The 17,445-nt window shown below is 46.3% G+C and overlaps 1 protein-coding gene across 1 annotated transcript; it reads right to left on the bottom strand.

Annotated features, from left to right (window-relative positions):
* Nucleotides 1-2,355: 2,355 nt before the first annotated feature.
* On the bottom strand, nt 2,356-17,225 carry LOC146170683 (uncharacterized). The gene is made up of 3 exons (XM_084586849.1): nt 17,063-17,225; nt 12,619-12,942; nt 2,356-4,589 (listed from the first exon to the last, which is right to left on the bottom strand). Exons 2-3 carry the CDS (start codon nt 12,787-12,789, stop codon nt 4,413-4,415), a joined length of 348 nt encoding a protein of 115 aa, XP_084442975.1. The 5' UTR covers nt 12,790-12,942; nt 17,063-17,225; the 3' UTR covers nt 2,356-4,412.
* Nucleotides 17,226-17,445: the final 220 nt, after the last annotated feature.

Genomic DNA, 17,445 nt, shown 5'->3' with positions numbered 1-17,445 from the left:
GTGTAGTAGGGCTTTAGGCGTGCCACGTGAACCGTTTTGGTGCGTGATGTAGAGGTATGGCGTGCGGAATGCAAGGGCACAATTTCGTATGTCACTGCAGTGACTTGTTAAATACGGTAGGGTCCTGTATAACGGGGCACATTTTTTTCCCAGAAGCCAACGCGGCGAGCTGGGTTTCAAAGCAGCACGAGAAACCCGCAAGTATAATGGGTGTTGCGATGACAGAAATCACAGCGAAGTTTCTGGGAGTGCTGGGAGGCTGCGAGTCGGTTGCGAGAAACAACGCGGGCCGCATCAGCTCGGGCTATGGCGTCACGAGCATGAGCTGGCAGTGGTGACAGAAGGAAACAGGCTGTCAAATTGAAGCAGAGGTTCACGGCCGTATAGAAGATAGAAGGGGCAGTTGCCAGTAGTGCCGTGACGCGACGGATTGTATGCAAATGTCACAAACGGCAGCATTATGTCCCAGTCGCAGTGATCATCAGAAACATACATTGACAGCAAGTCATTCAATGTCCGGTTAAGGCTCTCGGTAAGCCCGTTCGTCAGTGGATGGTAGGCAGTTGTCAAAGAATGACGAATGTTGCACAACCTTAGGATCTCGTCGACTATACGCGCAAGAAAGCAACGGCCACGATCGGTGAGCAGTTGGCGGGGAGCTCCATGGACGAGTATAACATCGTTGAGGAGGGAAAGAGCGACATCAGTTGCTCAACAGGTTGGTATTGCTCGTGTGACCGCGTAGCGTGTGGTGTAATCAGTGGCCACCGCAATCCATTTCCTCCCCGGTGCGGACAGTGGAAAAGGCCTTAAAAGATCAAGACCCACTCGAGAAAATGGGTCTATATGGATGTCGACCTTTGCAGAAGTCCAGCTGGTAAAACTGATCGTTTTCCGGCGTTGACAGCGGTCACAAGAAGCCACGTAACAGCGGATTGCGCAGTATAGGCCTGGCCTAAAGAACCGACCGCGCACACTGTCGTATGTGCGAGAGACGCCTAGATGATCCGCTGCGGGAACGTCGTGAAGCTGTTCAAGGACGGCTGTGCGTAGGTGCTGAGGGACTACTAGTAGAAGGCCGGGCCATCAGATCGCATACTGTGCCGGTATAAGCTGCCGTCATGGGGCACAAACAAACGAAGGGAATGGTCATGGCGATCGGCGCTAAGGCGATTGACAATTTTGCGAAGCTGAGGGTCTTGGCGTTGCTCACGGCGAATATTGGAGAAGTCAGAAATAGAGAGCACGCAAGCATCATTGTCACAATCAAGTTGGCTTGGTGGGTCGAATGGATGATGGGAAAGGGACCACTGAAATATTGTACTCCTGAAGGCGCAAGGCCAACGCCCAAGGGGACCAGTAGGGTCTTTGAGTGTAGAAAGCCAACACAATGCGCGGTGGTCAGTCACTACTGTGAATGGCCACCCATACAAATAAGAGCGGAACTTCGTAATGGCCCAAACTGGGGCTAAGCACTCACGTTCAGTCAAGGAATAATTCTGTTCGGCCGCAGAGAGGAGTCGAGTCGGCTGACATAGGCGATGACGCGAGAGGAAACGAGCTGATGTGTTGCGAGAACGGCACCAATTCTATCCCCACTTGCGTCAGTGCGTACTTCTGTGGGCGCTGACGGATTGAAGTGAGCCAATACCGGCGGACCGGTTAGGCGGCCAATAATAGCTGCGAAGGCGGCCGATAGTTAGTGGCCCCAGGAAAAGGAGACCTCTTTTTTCGGAAGCTGCGTAAGTGGGCGGGCAATTTCCGCGAAGTTTGGTGCAAATCGCAGGAAATATGAGCAAAGTCCGAGGAAGCTATGCACGTCGCTGAGAGATTTCGGGATAGGAAAACCACTTACAGCGCGAATTTCGCGAATTTTGTCGGGGTCCGGCTGGATGCCATGGGTGTTGACTAAATATCCTAGGACCTTGGTTCCCTGCCTCCTAAGCTACACTCCTTGGAGTTTAACTGAAGGCGAGCTCTTCGGAAGACGCCAAGAATAGCCGAAATACGATGGAGGTGGCCCTCAAATGTTGATGAAAATACGATGACCTCATCGAGGTAGCTCAGACATGTGTTCCATTTGAACCCGCGTAGTAACGAGTTCATCAAGCGCTCGAAGGTCGCAGGGGAATTACATAAGCCGAAAGGCATCACCTTGAATTGATAGAGGCAATCCGGGGTGACAAAAGCACTTTTCGCGATCTCTGTCGTCAACAGAGATCTGCCAATATACAGAACGGAGGTTAACGGAGAAGTATTTGGTACCATGCAGGCAGTCGAGGGCGTCTTTGATCCTTGCAGGAGGATACATGTCTTTCTTTGTTATCTTATTTAGGTGTCGATAATCTGCGCATAACTTCCAGCTGTTGTCTTTTTTTTAATGAGTACTACCGGAGACGCCCAGGGGCTGCTCGCCGCCTCAATAATGTTGCTGGCCAACATTTTCTCCACTTATTCTTGAATGATCCAGCGTTCGCAAAGAGCAACTCTGTAAGGCCGTAGATGAATAGGGCGGGCATCTCAGTATCGATGCGATGTGTAACGACAGACGTTTGGCCCAGGGATCCGTGACCGAAATCAAAAATGTCGCTGTATGACCGCAAAAGGCCGGCACAGGCTCTGCCCTATTCGGGACGCAGGCCAGAGGCAACCATAGCTGAGATGCGGTTCTCCGGGCTTTGTGACGGGACTGGTTGGGCAGGCACCTCGGCGTCATGGTCAGACAGTACTGCTGATATAGTAAAGCTGGACAAAGGTGAGAGCTCGGCAAGAAAACTTCTCTCCGGGAGAACTTGCGAAGACATGGTGAAGTTGATAAGGGGAATGTAGGTGTGGTTATTCGCGACGTGTACAATGTTATAAGGTAGGACGATGTTGCGCTGTAGAGCGACGTCGGTGATGGGGTTGACAATGAAGTCGCCGTCAGGAAGGGAAGGAAAAGGTTACATGGGCACGTATACTGCCGCCTCGGGAGGTAGGCGAGTAAATGTACTAGAGCGGAGGCGAGGCTGGGAATGGTCAGCACTAGGGTCGTGAACACAATGGACCAGGGCTAGGCGCAGACGTCCGGAGGAACAGTCAATAAATGCGGAATGGGCTGATAAAAAGTATAGGCCTAAAATGAAGGCTTGAGGACAAGTAGTAAGGACGGCGAAGAGCACAGGGACGTGGTGGCCGGCGATGCTAGCGCGCGAGGTGCCCATTCCGATGATGGTAGCAGTGTTGCCATCAGCAACACGAACTGCAGAGGTGTTAGCGGACGTAAGAACTTTTTTGAGGCGTTGGCGGAACGAAGTGCTAAGGACTGAAATATGGGTTCCAGTGTCAATGAGAGCGGGAACAGGGACTCTATCTACGAGGGCATTGATCAAATTGCTGCGTGGTGCGATGGTCGAAACATAATTGGCTGTCCGGGTTGGTAACACAGCGCCACGTGCGGGTGCTGCGTTCCCTAGTTTCCCGAGTAGGGGCCTTGGTACTTTCGCGACAAGCTGCGGCGAGGAGTAGGTGATCGGGAAGGGTAGGCTCGAGGCGATGGCGAACGGCTAGGACAAGGAGACAAGGCTTTCACACAACAGGCCTTTCCTGCAGGCACCAGCAGCCGACACTGCTTGAACGTCGTCGTCGTCTTCACCAAAAACTACCGAGATTCTTCTTTTTCCTTCTTATGCGCATATGAGCGCATGGATCGCCTAACGTAACAATATTGTTGCGACTGGATCGGTTATCATGGTCCTCATTCTTTTCAACCAACCGAGCCACAGTTCTAGTTAGTGTTTTAATTTCGGAACGCGCTAACTGTTAAGCTAGATGGTGACGCTTCAAGTGCAGCCACGCGGGTTTCAAGCGTATCAAAACGTGAGTTCACGAATGCTTGGAATGGCTTAATATTGCCACGGTCCTCAGCCATATGCTTGCGTCGTTCAACAACTTCGGCATGCATGGTCACAATGTTATCAGTTTCAGTTGGACATGTTACAGCAGCCGATTGTTGAGCGGTCTTTGCAGAGCACGTGGACAGTACAGAAGTGCTGTAATAGGCTCATTACATTTTGATGAGTTTCCGGGCTTCGTTGGGGGGTCAGATTAAGGAGGTCCTGGATTGAGCTCCACGTCTCCACTCAACAATAGGTGGCTGATATAATACATGGCGTTCGAACACAAACCAACTGCGTCTTGTGGGCAAAGAAACAGCAGCAATGATCGATTGTCTGATCTTAGGCACCGAGTATTCTCAAGATAACATACCTGCACAATGAAGAGACAGTGCTTTAGCATTGTGTCACAGCCGCTGTTGCTTTGTCCACTGAAGAACGAGATCTCGTATGGCGCTTTTAAGCTCTTGGCTGGTGACGTCGCGCTGCTCCCGAAGTCGACGGTGCGCTCACAAGCACCAAAGTTCCATGGAACGCTCAGGAGCCAAGCCGTTGATCCACCCGGCAAGCCGTAGCTATCGCACACAGGGGCGATGCACTGGCGAAGGTTTCAGCATGCTGCTCGTAAGTCGATGACCCGTCTGCGAAGCATGCGCAGATGACGCCACTTGGAGTATTGTTCCATGAAGCCAGCTTGACGATGCATCCAAGGATCTGCACAGGAAGATACAGTACTTTAGCACTGAGTCACAGCCGCTATTGCTTTGACGTTATTATTGAAAAACCTGGACACTGATCTGTTTTAACGCATGAGGGCCGTGAGTTTCATATAGTTATAGCTGAAAACAGAAGGTTTTGCTTGTCATAGATAGTGTTAATTATGGGCAGTAGCAAATTGCCGCAAAATTTGGTCAGATTACTGTTTATGAACAAAGATGAAAAAAGAGCAGTAATTACAATATCACCATTAGCAGAACTGTTGTGGCGAGGCAGACTCAACAAAGAAAGGATAATAAGATTCCGGTATAGGGGGAGGGGGGGAAGTGGACTGAGGAAAGCTAAATATTCGAACTGCACTATTTTGTAAATGATGAAAGCTTGATATATCAATGAGATATGCAGTTCCCCAAGTTGATATGCAGTATGTTAATTGATTGTGAATATGTTAAAAAAAGTGCCCGGGGGATATGTTGCTGAAAGTAATGATGAGTTCTAAGAAGCACCCCAATACAAAAAGCCCATTCTGACAATGATTCCGAGTGCATACTAAATCTCAGATGTTCGTCTCGTGGGACACTAAGAAATGTAGTGCAATCAGAAAGTGGTATAATTTGGTTATCCAAATAAAGTAGAGCAATATTAATCGCTTGTTTATGATTGCGAATTAAACATCGTAAAATTTCCTTTTCTCTAAAGGATTGATTTCAATCTGGTTACCTGAAACCAGTCAGCTGTAAGTTTTAGTTCAGCTTCAATGTTTTGATTAGATCATTTATATTTCTGTCACTAGTATATAATGTAGTGTCATCAGCGTATAAAATGCACTTAGATTTGGTGAAATAACCAGAAAAATTCTTGATGCATGCTAAAAAATACAGTCGTCCTAAAATTGAACCCTGGGGCATACATTGGTTAATGGATGCTGGGTGCAATAAAATGTCGGCCAAGCTTATTATTTCGAAATGATCAGTAAGGCAACTGAGTAATAATATGTTAAAGTTCGGCCAAAGGTTCCCAGAGACTCCAGTTAGGAAAAAAGAACGGTGTTGTTAATTGGCAAGTCCTCTGGAAGTCATCGACACCGAAATGTTTAGAATGCATTATCATTTAAGCTCGCACATAGCTGAACATTCTGCAACCAGCGCACAAGCGAAAACTGGTTCGCACGAAGAGAAAAAAAAGAAGGAAAGTAAAAGGAAGAAACGGAGAAATTACAAAAGACGCTCATTGGAGGAGGGCACAAATTGTATATGAAAGCAAAAAAATAGTACCGACAAAAAAAAATCAAAGAAAGACGGAAAAAAAGAAACTGGAGGGAAAGGTGAATATACAAGAGGAAACGAAATTATAAGTGAAAGCGCGGAGAAACTAACGATTAACAGATAAAGAACAAAGCGAATTAAAACTGAAACGAAAGCCACACTGGAATGAAGTGAATGGAAGAAAATTAAGAAACGGCGAGTCTGAAATTTCATCTACATGCGGAAGGCGTTTCTTCGACATATCCAGCGTTCTTTAATCTTTTTCAACGTTGACATTTTTGCTTTCCGGGTAAACATATCCCCAATGACTACCTTTTTGAGAGGTGGGAGTAGCGTTACAAATAAACGCTGAAAACCTCATTTAATAAATAATAGACGGCTAGATGGGCCGATGCGATGAACAATCATAAGCAGGGTGAGCTTTCGGGAGAAAGCTTTTGCATTTTATGTTGTTTTTGTTTGATGGCGTTACATTCAGGCATTGCTTCATGGTAATTCGTCTGGATGTCTTTATGGTGCGCTAAGGCCTTTTTTTTGCTGTGGCTGTTTGACATTTGGAGCATTTACCCTTCGTTTTATTTTGACTGTATTTATGGCTGACAAACCATTGTTATGCTTTAATATTGTGTGCACGTTTCGCTTTCTTTGGCGCGCCGCGTCCGATCAGCAGGTGACGCGCGTTCACTTTCAGCCAATCGAATCTATACAAAGTCTATAGAGTGCCCTGGTGACGCAAGGGCAGTAATTGGGAAAAATCCAGCCCTGCCTTTGGAACGACGCATCTTGTCAATGTGTCCGCGCAGTGGGATTTCTCTTTTCGCGCATGGGGAGAGTCAATCATACTAAACAGGAACCCGGCCCCGCGGGCTGCACGCGTGAGAAGCGCTATTGTACCCAAACGGGTAGAAAACTGATGCAGAGTGGCCGTCAACATGAAGCACCGCATCGTTGTAAATCTTCTCGCGTGTCGCTTAGCATTGATTCGCGGACCAGTTAAATGCAATGGCGTTCCACAGGTGCATGATCACGCGAAAGCATTTTCCCGCTAAGTGTGATTGACACTGTACGCTTTCCTATTCAGCGTTTTATTTTTTTTACCCCGGAAATGACCATTACCCTGGACTGTGCATGTTGCCATAAACTAATGCGCATAAATGGACAGGGTTATGTGCATCGGTGTATGATCATCTATCTGTCTCGTGGGATCATACGCACTTATCTTTTCACGCAGTATTACCGGCATGGTTTAACTGCATGATAATGAAGCAAAAGCGATATACTGCATCTGAATCTGAACGCCGGCCGTGGATAGCTTCGGCTACGTCAGTCACCAAGAATGTTCGAATGCATGTTTATCGACGAAGCACCGATATTTAGAAGGTGTTGAGTGCAACTCTAGTTAATATCTCTTTTCTCTGTGGCCTGGGGCCTACCAAACCACAGAAAAGTATTTGTAAACCAAACGATACTATTTTTCGGCATCCGCTTTGTTCCTCCGGTCACTGAGCTCGATACTCGTGTCTATTGAAATAGTGTACACGAAATCTATGGGCATAATAACGCAAATGCCTTACTAGCCCCATAATGCGAAATCCGTCTGCCATTGCTGTAGTTGTACTAGATGCAGTTGGGATTGTCAACAGGCGACGGGGTTCATAACGATGGCGTACGGCATCACTAATGAACCTCCATGTAGTGGAAGATTTCACAACTTCTATATCAAACATGTGTTCCATTTGCAGTATTCCGGGTGGTGCCATCCTATTTCTTTTACCCTTCAGAACGCCGTCGCAAGCCTAGTTTGCGATTGAAATCAAAATGATGACATATGCCATACCCTCTTTATCAAAAGTAACAATACATGCGCGAACGGCCGGCGCGAGCAAGAGCGCGGTCGTGAGGTGGCATTGCGTTTGCGGGAGCCTGCTGGCGAGTGCACATTCAACAGCAGCTACGCACGGAGAGGCTGAACGGGTTTATGAGACTCGAGGAACGTTACAGCTGAAGAGAAAGAATGGCAACGAAATATTCGCAGTTGATTGGCACAGAATAGGAGCGAAAAATGGCATTGCCCCTCGTAACCGCCGATGACCTCTCACATCCACGTATTAGCGGCATTTGAATGCAAGAACTAAAACGTTTAAGAACGTCGTCGTAAACAATGGAATCGACAGATTTGCGATGTGGCTCCAGCACTGGCCAAGCGGCGCCCGCGCACCCGTCATGATCCATGTCCAGTCTCAGAATATCAAAAATTAGTCTTAGCTACTGTCTTTTCTGTCCACCTTTTTGAACAGCCGTGTTAAAACCCGCTACCATCAGGTCAGCAAGCCCGCTAAGTTCTTAAAGTATTAACTTGAGTTGTGTGGAGCGCGGAAAGCAGCGCAGTGAGAGAGACATCTTTCGCGTTTGCAAGAGCCTTTTGCGCACCAGCGCATGAAAATATAACCAAGTGTAACCCAGTTACACACACGCACACAACCAATTTAGTGGAAGGCATACATAGTCTGTTAAATTTTCATGCGCTAGCGCGCGAAAGGGCTCCTGCGAAACGCGAAAGATTTCTGAGAAAGAGAGACAGAAACAGAAGAACGGAGTACAGCTGGAAGGTTAACTTGTCAATGCCCAGGGGGGCCAATTTGCACATACAGACGGGGATCAAATGAGAAAAGGGAATGAAAGCGAAAGATGACTGGAAATCGTGGTATGAAGCTATGGTGACGCCGCGTGCACGTGTTCATTAGTGTCGAAACGCTAAAATGCAAAGCAATAAAGAAAGATTCTTTTTTGGCTGGATTAAAAAGCAGTCAAGATAAAAAGTCAGTTAACAACATCACATGAATACAGCGTAGTGTCATAACGTGCTCTTGAGTAATTATATTTGTTTTCCGAATAATAAGCAAAGGGTGAGCCTGTATGCACACATCTGCAAAACCTTACGTGAAATACATCATAAGTGGCAAGCAAACATGTTCCATATACATGGCGCGTACATTACTTTATTAAAAAAGAAGCTGCCAGTAAATTTGCTTGCTTCTTCCATAGTGGGAAGACTCCATTTCGTTGACATTGAAGTGTATGCATAGTGCTAGACAAATATGGCAGTGTTTGAGCTGAAGTTTAAGGCAGTACTTGGCGATCTATCGATGCCTGTCAGGGTTAGTAATGTTAACAATTTCACTTGGTAACGCTTTCCACATTTCGATAGCCTTAGGAAGAAACGAGTATTTAATCGTGTTGCAACGCGCCAAGAATGGTCTATGCAATAGTTATGGCTACCTCGGGTGGATCGACGCTGGGGTGTTAACAGGTAGTCTTATGTATGTTTAATCTATGATGATAAATGTTGTAAAGGAACTTCATTACAGTCGTTTTCCGGCGACAAAACAAGATCTGTATTTGTGCAGTGATGCGCATGGCTGTTACGCTTTCATGACGTGAGTATTTCGAATATATGAATCGTAGTGCTTTCGACTGAATTGTTTCTAACTTTTCGATCAGGTACGCTTGATGGGGATCCCAGATTATGTTTGCATACTCAAGGATAGGTCGTACTAATGTTTTATAGGCTGTTAACTTCACGTGCGATGGAGCCATTGCTAGTCTGCTGCGACGAAAACCAAGCTGCTTGAATGCGTTGCTACATATGTTCTCGATGTGTGCATGCCATTTAGGGTCTTGGGTTAGTGTGATCCCCAGGTATTTTGCTTTGGCTACGTGTGGTATCGGGGAGCCAGATAATGTGTAGTTGTAAGACAAAGGAATTTTTTTCTTGTTGTGTTTAAATGCACCGTTTTCGATATGTTAATTTGCATGTCCCAGGCTGCACACCAGTCAGAAATGTTTTTTAAAGAAGACTGAAGTTTCATTTGGTCACCAGAGCTGTTCACGGCTGTATAAATCACGCAGTCCTCTGCAGAAAGTCGCATTGTCACTCCATGTTCGGCACACAAATAGATATCATTTACATATGTGAGAAACAGCAGGGGCCCAAGAACGGAGCCCTGCGGGACCCCCGATAGGACTTCAAGGTAATCTGAGTGGAAACCATTTATTGAGACGAACTGTTTACGGTTGGAAAGATAGGCTTCTATCCATGCTACTATTTTCAGATCAATACCTATCGTTTCTAGTTTTAAAATAAATTTTTTATGGTGAACACGATCGAAAGCTTTAGCGAAATTTATGAGGATTGTATCAGCCTGTAGTCGAGAAATAATTATTGATGCCAGGTCAGTGTGATTTCAAACACTTGAGCAGCTGTTGACAATTTATTTCGAAAGCCATGTAGTCTGGGGAATAGAAGGTTGTTTTCTTCAAAGTATGTTACGATAGCATTATGAATTATATGCTCCCTTACCTTGCAACAAGAACTGATTAATGATATAGGTTGGTATGCGTTCCCCAGCAATTTGCTGCCGCCCTTGTGAATAGGGTTCACCTTTGAATGGAGCCAATCTTGTGGAACAGTACCTGTTTTAAGTGACTCGGTACATTTTGCGCACAGAAAAGGAGCAGTCTACTCAGCATAGCGTCTGATGAATACGTTTGAGATGCCATCAGGACCAGGACACTTTTTCGTATCTATTTGCAAGAGTTAAGTTAAGGACGCCTGTTTGTGTTATCACCACTTCGGGCATGTGGCTAGTGTGCTGCGCAGGGGTTGGATTCACCGGTGTTGCACGTGTGAAGACAGATTGGAAGTATGAATTTAAATAGTTTGCAATCGCTCACTGATATTTATGATACATCCGTCAACTTATATTTTTGAGATCGCGTCATCAGATTTTGATGAATAGCGCCAACATTTCTGTGGTTGTGTAGACAAAGTTCGACATTGTGCTTGAAAAAAACCTTGCTCTCGCCTCTTTAATTTATTTCATGAACAGGGGGGAGGGGGGATTTCACATATTTCCGCAAGTGATTTTTTACTTCTACGAATTCTCACGAGTTTTCGCTTTAGGTGAATAATATTGCGGGTAATATATGGCGTTTTACGTTGTCTTCTTTTCGTCTTGGATGGAATGAATTTTTCTTCCCAGTATATTATCGTTTCCTTGAGCTTTAGCCGTAAGTCTTAAACAATTGACCGGTTTTCCAAAATATAAATATCCGAATTAAATATATAAAGTCGATGATGCTCACGTCATAAGCCCGACTATAACCTTTCGTTACAATACGTGTCTGCTCAAGGTGGACTGCGGTGCTCTGCTGTCCCATCTGTGGAAATGTTAATGCGAGTAACTTATCGTCTGATATACTTTCCGCAATGACAAGTTCCGGGGTTCACATGCTAGATACAATAACAAGATTGAGCACTGAGCTAGTCTAGCCCTGAATGCGTGTCGGCAATAGTAACCAGCTGTTGTAAACAAAAAACTGAACATTATGTTTAAAAGCAGTTCGCAATTGATCACTTCCTTTCTTCCAGGAGTTAAGGTGGTCCAATCAATTCCGGGTAAATTGAAATCTCCAGATAATATGATTTTAGTCCGTTCTTTCATTTTAGAATTCAAATAGTCGTGCCATTTCAAATGATAGTCATCTGTGGCGTTCGGGCACCTAAAAATACCACCGATTACTGCTTATCATTACCCGTTGTTATCATGCACCAAACACTTTAATGGCCGTCCATGCCTTCCTCTTCCTTGAAGTAGAAGTTCTGCTTAATGGCAATAGCAACCACACCACCACGGCTGTTCCTATCAGATCTAAGAAGTGTGTAAGAATCAGGGACGATTTCCGAGTCATGTATGGAAGAGTGCAACCACGTTTCTGTAATTATTATTACGTCTGAACTGTAAAGCAGGAATAATTCTTTTAATTTATCATCCTTATTAACAATGCTCCTAGCATTGAAACCCAGAATGATTAATGGATTATTGTGAAAACGTCATTCAGCGGGACCACCATGAGATTTCGAAAATGTGTTTTTCGTTTGCCTCACTGGTACCCTTTTATCCTCTGTGGGATCCCATGCGTACATATTATTGTTTATTTTGAGCTTGTCAAAAACTAAACTTACTTTATCCCCATTGTCGCGATTCAATTTAAAGACTGCCATAATTTTTTGCGTATTTCGCACACAGGAACCGAGAAATTCTCAGATATTGATATTCCACTGTTCTTTAGCTTATGGCAACTTTGAAAAACCTTAACCTTTTCAGTGAAATCATAAAAGCGCAAGATAAACAGGGCGTTCATTGCCAGCATCTTTCCTGCCAACACGATGGATGCGTTTTATGGATCTGACCTGGACTTCCAATTTGCTTCTCAAGAAATTGTTTTCTTCTTTTTTTTTGAAGCTCGGAGGCACTCTCGTTATTTTCCTCTTTCAATCCAAAGGTCACAATATTATTGCTACGGCTTCTATTTTCCAGGGCATCCAATCTTTTAGTGATTTGGAACAATTCCTTATGCATCACCACTACAGATTCCTCACATTTCTGCACTTTTTCATTACATAGCTTTAGCGACGCTAATGTGTCTTCTATTTCAGAGAGCCTGAACTGAACACCCTCAAATCCACCTTGCAAAGCAGTTTGGGTAGCCTTAATTTCCGTGACAGTGCTCAGAATTTGATCCAGTTTCTGTTCATCAGGCACAGGGTTCTCCTCCACATCGCCACTTAGCTTCAACAGCATGCAAAGCACTCGCGATTACTCATGGCAGCAACAAAAAATACACTGGGGGATCGGCAGCACGACAAGGCAGGCACAATCGCTTCTAAGGCAACTTGTGAATGACCATTTGTTACTAACCTGTGCAAAGAAAAGTACGAAGTTCAGCGTCATGCGTCTAACGGTGCCGCCGAGCCCACTGAAGAGATCTGCTGTCCGTCCAGTCTTTTTAGGCCGTTCCCACGAAGTCTCGGATGTTGCCGCTGCGCCAAACGATGTGTCCAAACGAGGTAACGGCGATAGTCCTTCCATGCGGTTTCCATCTGAGTGCACCGATATAAGCGACCCAAACACTCCCGTATGCAAACTTGGTTGCCGATGTCGCGTCACCGACGTCACAAAAGACAGATGGCCCGGGGACACATGGAAGTCGCCACAGCCCGATCCACTGCATTCCAGTAGCGCCTGTGCAAAGAAAAGTACAGTCGAGCGCGATTTGAAGGTTATCGCGCGAGCGCCGACCGGGTACATGAACAGCGCCATGGCCCAGAATTCTCTGCCGAGGCGAGGGAGGTATCAAGCCAGCTTCCCTCACTCTTTTTGCTGTTCCTTTGTTAGCCGTCACTCCCTGCTGGGACATCACTTTCATTTTTTTCGTTTGGTTCTACGAACAGGCAGTTATAGTTATGAGCGCGACGTATTCTTCGGTATTATCTGAAATTGGACACTTTATCGCAACAAATGGAAAGCTTAGAACAAAGCGAAAGGGCGGTGAGTATGTCGCGGGGGTGATGGTTGTTGCATGGAACAGCGAACGAGGGAGAGAAGAGTGCGAAATCATGACTTTTCCTGTTCCAAACCCGGCCGCCAGGTGCCTGGAGTGCAAGGCTGGTCGACGCTCGCGCGATAACCTTCAAATCGCGCTCGACTGTACGAAGTTCAGCATCGTGCGTCTAACGGTGCCGCCGAGCCAGTCACAGCACCATATGACTCCTCGGGTGGTCGCACTTACGAACTGTCCAGACAGATAATTCGAAAGCGTCGCAGTGCTCTCTGAAATGCCTCATCTCGCGCAGATAAGCCGCTTGAGTTAGCAGACCGCCATTGCTTCGCTTGGCAACCTCACGGATCAATGGTTTCTCTGCGAGAGCAAAGCGTTTGCGACGGGAAGACAGATAGTGCCCTCGTGCGGCTGTAAATTTGCGCTTCCATTTTCATCCTTCAAAAGGTTGCGCGGCTGAAAACTACTCTTATGGCGTCGTTTCAGTACTTTCTGTAATTACAGCAAGATGTCTCAGCTTACATCACCACGCAGAGTAATTTTGTACGAAACTGCGGTGAGTTGACAGCCTCCTGTACTCCACATCAAATTCGCCGCTTTATGCACTCGCCTAACGTGGCGCCCAACTTCTGCCATTTTCGTCAATGACAGCACATTGTTTATGTCATGAAACTTCATTTTGTCATAGCAGTCTGATGTGTATGCATGACGTATTTCTCGCTGCACAACGTGAACCAGTCAGATTACAGGAATAGTACCTTTTATCTCATCCGTAATACAAGCATAAGTGTTTTCCTCCCAATCATCTATACCAGTTTTATTTTTTTTTTCCGTCCGCAGTTACTGATATCTACTATTCAGTCGGCGTGAATAGCTCTGCTAAAGATGTGTCTGACACTTAACGTTATTTTGACGGCACTGCAAGAAGCCATTTCGACAGCTCAAAATTTTGCGCCACAAGATTGAAACACATGACCATTCTGAGAACCAATCAAACAATAAGGCGGCGAACAGCGGCCATGTGCTGAAAAGATCCCGAAACAGGTGACAAGCTTCTGGGCAGCACGAACAAATGATCCGTACTCGGGGGTCGCACGCTTCCCTGTGTACTGAAATTTAAGAAATTGAAGACGCGATATCCAAGCATCTTACAGATACTTAGAAAAATTGTCATTGTTTAGCACACGATATCGTATGCAGGAACACGAAAAGTACTCTGACTGCTCCAGGAATCTACTCAAAATGACCGCCGACTAAGGAGCTGTACTGACGCTGCGATCAACAATACAATTCAACACGCATATGCACAAAGACGGGATGGGGTTGAGTACAATTTGCAGGCATTTCGATTTTAATACATGAGCAAGAGCTATAAATTGATCGCGTTTTCGCTCACAGTGACTAGAGTCAGCGTCAAATGCAAAATGACCAAAATGAACTGCGCACAGCACGACACCCGTTTCGGATGACTAGATCATAAGTGGTGAAATCTGAGATATAGTGCAGTTGAGTTTTCTTATTTGAAAGGCGCGATAAAATATTTCTAAGTAACAAACAACCCGTTTGGATTTTTGTTCAGGAGGGAATAATTCTGCGTTTTCGTGCTCGCGTTGCTGCCATCCTGTTCGTGTTTTTTTTTTATTCGGCATTTTTATCTTTTTTTATTCGCGAGTGGCGCCCCCCTGTATTAGTTTAACCAGACTCACTGCGGTTCCAGGCGCAAGGCTCAGACCATTTTATAATCACCCACAGGTCGGCGGACGCACACATGTATCGACTCTCTCGGGCTCATTCACGCTCAGATCATGATCTGAGTCTTGATTAAGTCCGGACTCAAATTCAGATCGCATTGGCCCTAAATGGTAAGCTTTAGACGATGTGTATAACTAACAGAAATCGAGTAGCAGTCACCGCATCCCATAAATAGAGACAGAGTACACTAACTCCCAGAAGGGATCTTTCGTTTCCCGCAATCTTCACTAACGTACGCAGTTATCTTCAGAGGAGATTAGGCTCGTTTCTAACATCATCGCATCAACACAAGGCAACTTGCTTATTCTAACAGAAAACTGGCTACAATATGACGTTAGTGATATCAAAGTTCTGGCGCAACTTGCCTGACATCAAAGTTCACCCAAGTGACCGTGAATTATCAAAGAGCGCTGGTGTTCTCATAGCAGATCGTCAGCAAATTTTATGTTTTGTTGTAAACGTCTAATTTAAGATCGGAATAATTTAGTTACTGTATCGCTCATAACCAATTCAAGTGTTAGCATTTGCATTGAACTCCTGTAATGGCCGATTACAATAAATATAGGGCTATTCTTCGCAACGACCTGGCGTTGGCGCGTCGTGCGTTAAAAATGTTGAGCGAGGACGAAGGCCGAACAGGTGCTGGACCAGGGAAGAATGATTGAGTCACGTTATGCTACCGTCTGCCTACGGTCTCGCGAGCTTGTTCTGCGGAGGCCGCAGAGTGCCTGGGGCAGAGAATTGCCACGTTCTGCAGAATCGCCGATGCAGAGGAAAGCCATGAGCTCGTGGATCACAAGCCCACCGCAGGCATCAACTTGGCCAAGTTGCAAGGCTCTTCCGCATGCCTGCCAACTCTGCTGACGTCCCCGGGAGACTCCTGATTTTTTACCGAACTTTCTGGTTGTACGACCACTGTCCTATATCTCCCGATAAGTCTCCTCTGCCCGCGCAAGTACGGTTCACATAGTTTAAGCAAAGCTGAGTTTTGGTACAGTTGGCAGGCCATGATTTACAGGGAGGTTTAGCGCGAGCAGACGAGCGACCGTCCTGTGTCACTCTCTTATCCTTGTCTCTCTCGCTCTAAGCCTCCCTGTAAATCGTGGTTTACATAAAACCGGCACCACGAAATGAGCAGCTTCGTCGTAATCACCAGCATCAATGTCTTTGGCGTTTCCAAGGATAAAATCAGGCGGAATGAGTAGGAGAATCTCAACGGACCACAGATCACAGAGCTGACGAGCGCCTGAACGGCACGAGCCCAGTATGCGAGTTCCATTTCATGCCATCCACCTTATGTGCTCGATGTTTAGGTGCACATCGTACAAGAAAAAAATGAAGTAATGAGGATAACAAAGAGTAGAGGCTAACAAAATACTGTGAACGAGAAGGCCTCCTTTATCCGTTCAATCAGTTGTATGGCTTTATCAATATGATCGAGGATCTCACCACGAACTGAATGGACGCTTCTGTCAGGGCGAGCTACACTCCGACAGCATAACGGATATGCTAGTTGGCAGCTGTTCAGAGCAGACTTTCCCTAGAAATCGTTTGTCAAGGTCACCGCTCCGATTCTCACAGCTGAAATAATGACGTTTTATGGCGTCAGTCGTCATTTAGGCGTGAAGGGACTTTGACTTAACAGTGAGCGACAGAGGGTCCGGCTAGCTCTGTCCGTAGAGCATGAGACTTAACCTCAGGGTCATGGGTTCAGGCCCCACATTGGGCGCCAGATGAAGGCCTCGCCTTCAAAAAGCCGGTCCGCGAGCCATGGTCTCGACTGAAGAGTGACAAATCCAGTCTCTTAATAACCCCGCTTTATTCCGGATAAACGAAAATGCATTAAAAAGAAAGGAAACAACATCAGGCGCTACTGCGCTGAGAACATGCTGTTCATGCGCGCGACAATAGAACAGCGAAGAAAAGCGGGAAATATGTCAGGGCTTTACCGCGGCGAGACAAAACACACTGCGGAGCGAATAGGGCGAGCAATAAGGCCAAAGCGCTCACGGCGGAACAAGAAGCATTGCTCCTCGCGTTACAGCAACTCACGCGAATACGCCCAGGCTGTTTCTGCAGGCACTCCTTCCACCTTCGTGACGCCGGTCTGCTTTCCGTAGTCCCTGCACACCCCGCTGGCCCATGACGCTCGCTGCTTGCCCCGCCGGGGCGAAAAAAGGCCTCGCGCCTTGCTTCGACGCGCGTATCTGCCCGCGTCTTTCGCCGCTAACATCCCGCCCCCAAGATTATCTGCTCACTCATGCGCACTCGCGCTGCTCGCGCAAACACAACACAAATAGGAAAACGCGCGCGCGGTTTAAAACACCTAAAGAGGCTGCGGAGCCCCACAACGGCTAATCTAAGACCGGAATAATTAAGTTACTGTGTCATTCATAACCAATAGCACTGTTACTGGGAGTCTGCTACAGGCGTCC

This window comes from Amblyomma maculatum, unplaced genomic scaffold, assembly GCF_055883805.1.
Source record: "Amblyomma maculatum isolate TAMU_Amacu unplaced genomic scaffold, ASM5588380v1 scaffold_76, whole genome shotgun sequence".
In the NCBI taxonomy this organism is placed as follows: Eukaryota; Metazoa; Arthropoda; class Arachnida; order Ixodida; family Ixodidae; genus Amblyomma; species Amblyomma maculatum.
This window is presented reverse-complemented; position numbering and strand designations above follow the sequence as displayed.

Coding starts and splice junctions, on each gene's coding strand:
- LOC146170683 (XM_084586849.1), bottom strand. CDS start 12,789: ATGGAAGGACTATCGCCGTTACCTCGTTTGGACACATCGTTTGGCGCA. Junction 4,590..12,618: donor TCGTACTTTTCTTTGCACAG/GTTAGTAACAAA, acceptor CTTCCTGTGCAG/ATCCTTGGATGCATCGTCAA.